A 5,317-nucleotide genomic window follows, 5' to 3' on the forward strand; every position below is an offset into this window, starting at 1 on the left:
ATCAAATGGCAACCTAAAAGATCCCTTTAGCAAAAAATACACCCCAAAACATAACCCAAATTGCAAGTGTTATTCCTCCAAGAAAATGAATGTAATTGTCAATCTTTCTTTTTTTGGAGATTCATAATTTCATATAATCTTATCTATCTATAACTATATACGTGTATGCTTGAAAAACCAAACTCAGAAACTGCTTAGACTATTACAGTATATAACAAATTTGGATGAAGTACTACGTATCAATATTAGTGTATATATAGTTATAGTTATTATAATATTATGGTTATATTTTGAGCCTTTGAGAGCTTGCGTTTCAAAAAGAAGCTACCAAAAGGAGAAATAGAAAACCCCAATCATATATAGTGAGAATATTTGCACAAAGTCATGGTAAGTAGTAGGATGTAAGAGTGTTTATGGATCGAATTATATTGGATTTAATTAGATTTAGATTTGATTTTAAAAGATATTAGATTTATTTTGATTTGATCTGAAAGTGATTTTAAATAGCTCGGATTAAATCGAGTCAATTCGATGTTCAACTTGGAAATAGTGCCGGCCATAAATAATAAACTCGAATCCTACAAAAATATGTTTTGAGTCGGACCATAGTTCGAACCGGGTCGACTCTTAAACATTTTTAGAGAGCAGTGATATTATTATTGATTTTTTTTTCTTTAGACTAAAGATTGAGGCTAATTTTTTGTTATATTGAGTTGTTATTGGTGTTTTTCATTAATATTATGATGTTTTAGTGTAATACACTAATATGGGATAAAAAGAAATCGTGAGTAACGATTTTAAATAAGACAAAAAATTAAAAAAGATTAATAGAAATCGTGAATTATGATTTTAGATAAGATAAAAAGAAATAAAACATCGTGAGTCACAATTTTTATTTTTTAATTTAAAAAAATGTGATTTATGAAATAGTGAATAACGATTTTTTTTTGTTATACAAATAAATACATTCATATCAACTCATATCAACGAATTACACTATTTCATCCATCATATAAAAAATAATTATTAATTTTGGCTTTCTGGTTTTCTTTTTTAGAAGAAAGATATTATATGTTTTTAAAAGTCTTATTGTTGTCATCATATTCTGTTTTACTTGTCACCACAAAAAAATATTCTGTTTTAGTTGATGTGAAATATTTCTGCCTAAGAAAAATTCCAAATCATTATTCGACCTTTCACTCAATCAGAAAATTTTTTTTTTCTGAAATACACTTTCAACATACCCAAAGGACATATAAAATATCAACAACAAAAAAGGAACCTATAAAAATTATTCTTTATATTTGTTACGTACTATAATTATGTTGCCATAACATAAATGCGAAATAGTTGAGCACATCTCAAAATAAAATAACACCATAAAAAACTATAGATAAAAATTAAACTCAATTATTATCAATGGGGCCACTTCATATATTCCTCCATTTGCAAGAAAGATTCATGTGGGATCATGATATAATGGGTTCAATATGATTATGCAAAGATTTTTTTTGATAAAATATATTTTTTATCTTTAATATTTTTAAATTTTTTAAAATTAATTTTAAGGGTAAATCATCCAAATAAAACATTTGAGTTTTAAATTTACCGAAATATAACTTTTGTATATTGCATACGAAAATATAATTTTTCACAAAACTATATAAACTGCGAGAGGGATCCCATAGATTCTAAATAAAAATAAACCGCTACACTCCTCTAGTGGTTCATGTTGAAACACAAAATGATCAGAAATCGTAGTAGGGGTCTCATGGTTTCTGTGTAAATAGCAAATATGCATAAATCGCGACAGGAGTCCAGCGGTTTATGCTTGCACCAAATTCGCCTATATATACCAACCAATAGGAAGTGGTGTGACGATAGAGAATCATTTTCACACCTTCACAAATGGATAGTGGGGAGAGTTTTTTTATTCTAGTCCACTGCTCTAGTAAATTAAAAAAAAAAAAAAGCAAAAGGCACGGTGTTAAGTTCACTGATGAAGAACGGTGAGTGTTTTTATCCATTCTAACAAATACTTTATCAAAGCTAAAGACGAGCATATTGCAAAAGACAGGGTTGTGTGGGCCAAGTGGGTGAAGAAGGTGTTCTACAAGATTCTGATTGCATTGTGTCAACTGGTGTGTAGTATGAAACATTTGTGATAGGGTCGGACGAAGACATGTAGGTTTTGTTTCATTGTCGGCGCAATTTTTCGGAAGTGAGAATACACGAGCTGTATGCCAAGTTGGAATATGGTGTCGACAGTTCCGAGGCATCAACGCCGAATCCTCAGTCGATGACGATGGGGGGTGCTTCTACTTCGATGCCTGTCGTTGCACCTGGTTGTCTGTTGGCTGAACCTCCATCTGTTTCAGCAAGGTTAGCTAGGTCACTTGGTTTGATTCCTGATCTTTTAGGTGATGGTGAGCCGGATCATGTTAAAAATGCGATGCGAGAGGATGATCCAGATGATGAGCCAAATCACATATTGGGGGATAGTGAGGAGGATACTCCTAGGAACCCACCAACACGTCAGGGGCCATCCAGTTCTGGGTCCCACCAACAACTGCCACATTTCTCGACGTTGAACTTGGAAGCAGTCAGCCAGCAACCGGACATAGTAAAACACAAACCGTTGGACCCTTGTCGCAATTTATACATATTTGCTATTTATACAGAAATTGCAAGACTCCTACCATCGTTTCTGGCCATTTCGCATCTCAACGTAAACCGCTGGAAGGGTATAGCGGTTTATGTTCATTCAGAATCCGTGGAACCCTTCTCGTGGTTTACATACTTTAGTGAAAAACTGCATTTCCATATGCAATATGCAAAAGTTGTATTTCGGTAAATTTAAAGTTCAAATATTTTATTTTGATGATTTGTCCTAAATTTAATTTAATTTAATTTTATCTTAGTGATATTTTAACTATTTTTAAATTTATAATATTTATTATTTGTGAGATGTGATTAATACTAGAAATTAACTCATTTTTTTTTGTAAAATAACTAAATAACTTTTGAAGAGCCTGATTCATCCTAATCCTCACCCATAAAAATAAAGTTTGGCACCAATAATTAGTGTTCAAACTAAGATACCAGACACAATAATAGTGTGCCTCAATTTTTTACTTACAAACAAAACTGTACGTTTGAAAAAAATGATCATAGAGTAGATTGGCTGTTTACTGAAAACAAATAATAAAAAAATAAATTGCTTTGTTTTTTCAACATTTTTGTCTTGAAGGGTGAGTCATGTTGAGCCAATTGCTGCAATTTATGTGGTGGGCAATAATATTTTATCCATCCCGTTATATTACCAATAGTATTTCTGTCAACTTCTTCTGAATTCTTATTTATAATTGTGTTTAATAGAAGTATCTTTGTGAATGTGTCTAATAAAATATATTTTTTATAGTTATGTTTAATAGAAATATTTTTATAAATATATTTTTTAAATGTGTTTTTTTATACATATTTAAAATATAATAATTAATTATTATTAATAATAAATCCATAATTATCCAAATGCTTTGGTGCTCAAAACAGAGTGTTTTTTACGCAACAAAATCCGGAATGCTTCCGTGGAACTAAAGAGAACTAGGCAGAATCTTTTATAAAACCTTCAATTATTAAAATGGAATCAGAACATACAAAGTCTTCGATTCATTTGTTTCGGTAACCATCATTTATGTGCCACGTATAAATCCAAGACACACAGAAAATCTATTAGGAAACCACCAGTAAGCTAATCAAGGTAACAGTTGGGCAAATTAATAAATAAATAAAAGTAATAGAATTGTGAAAATTACAGGATTTTTTTCAGTATCTATTTAAGCGGAAAAAAAAATGGATCTCATATTGTGAATTTTTTTTTACCATATTTAATATATTGAAAACTTGAATTAAATAATAAACACCACGATTAGAATCTAATTATGTAGCCTTAGATGTTTATATCGTGCACGCATTGAAAGTTGAAATGAAAAAAAAAAAACTATTTTAATAAAGAAATCTTGAAGTGCATGAGCATCATCACATTATAACATCGTCATCGTCAACATTCTTAGTAATGGACTTATAGAGATTTGCGCATTTAATCTTACATTAGTTTTCAATTTTAAATTACAAATAATATAATTATATAATTTGAACTTGCTTGTTGCTTCCCTCAGAAAGCACCCGTAAGTTGCAATAAAATTATACATTTTATATTAGTTTTTTATTTTTTTTAGTTTTTCATGGTATTCCCAAATGCAACAGGTTAAGGACTAATTCATCGCGAATCTGAGCTCCATTTAAAGGTCTACTGCTGGCCAATGAGTTGCTGATACATTTTATATTAGTTAATTCACATGTAAGCACTTGTAGTTGTTAATTCATGGGTTGTAATAAAAGTTATTTATTTCTAATAAAAGTTATAACTACATAAAAAAAATCAACGCAAAGCTATTTATTTCTAATAAAAGTTATAACTACTCTTCCATTCTTATTCACACAAAAGTCTTTATTAAAAGAATTGTTTTCACAATGTAATCAATGTAATACTATATAAAGAATTCTAGATAATTAATATTTGGAGAATTTTTTTTTAATTTATCAAAAATTTTAAAAATATTTTTAGATTTTATTTTATTTTAATTTTGTTTTAAAAATTTTTTATTTATAACAAATATATTCTTAAAAGCTAAATATATTTTTCAAAGACAAAATTAAAACAAGATAAAATTTAAAAATATTTTAAAAGTTTTTAACAAAATAAAAAAAATGCTCTATCCTTAATAATTATAAAAAAACGGAGAGAAATATATATAAAAGTCTCTTTTTAGTTTCTATTTTAGAGATAAAATAAGTGTACGGAGAAATTCAATACAGTTGGCAATATGATAACCTGATATTCATAGTTCCATACACAGTCAACATTAAACTCCATACAAAAATATCATCATAAATTAAATTCATGTAACTAACCACACCTCACACACACCCACACACAATGGCACACTCCATCCATGAAGAAACTGAAACCACCGCCGCCACCCCACTCCTCCGCCGCAATTGGCGGTGGTTCCAAGTCCCCTCCACCATCAAGCTCAAAACAAGCCTCTCCTCAGAGCTCTCCGGCGCCGTCGGAGATCTCGGAACCTACATCCCCATCGTACTAGCACTCTCACTAGTCAACAGTCTTGACCTCACCACCACCCTCGTCTTCACCGCTCTCTACAACATCGCCACTGGCCTCCTCTTCGGCCTCCCTATGCCCGTCCAGCCTATGAAGTCCATCGCCGCCGTCGCCATCTCCGAATCCCCTCCT

The 5,317-nt window shown here is 30.8% G+C and overlaps 1 protein-coding gene across 1 annotated transcript in view; it reads left to right on the top strand.

Annotated features, from left to right (window-relative positions):
* The window catches only part of LOC107618439 (molybdate transporter 2), a gene marked incomplete in the record, with an annotated part of 1,892 nt that continues 1,448 nt past the window's right edge, over window positions 4,874-5,317 (top strand). The window contains 1 exon segment of the mRNA XM_016320504.2: window positions 4,874-5,317. Coding sequence (XP_016175990.1) covers window positions 5,000-5,317 — 318 coding nt within the window.

The sequence above is a fragment of the Arachis ipaensis genome, chromosome B09 (genome assembly GCF_000816755.2).
Source record: "Arachis ipaensis cultivar K30076 chromosome B09, Araip1.1, whole genome shotgun sequence".
Lineage (NCBI taxonomy): Eukaryota > Viridiplantae > Streptophyta > Magnoliopsida > Fabales > Fabaceae > Arachis > Arachis ipaensis.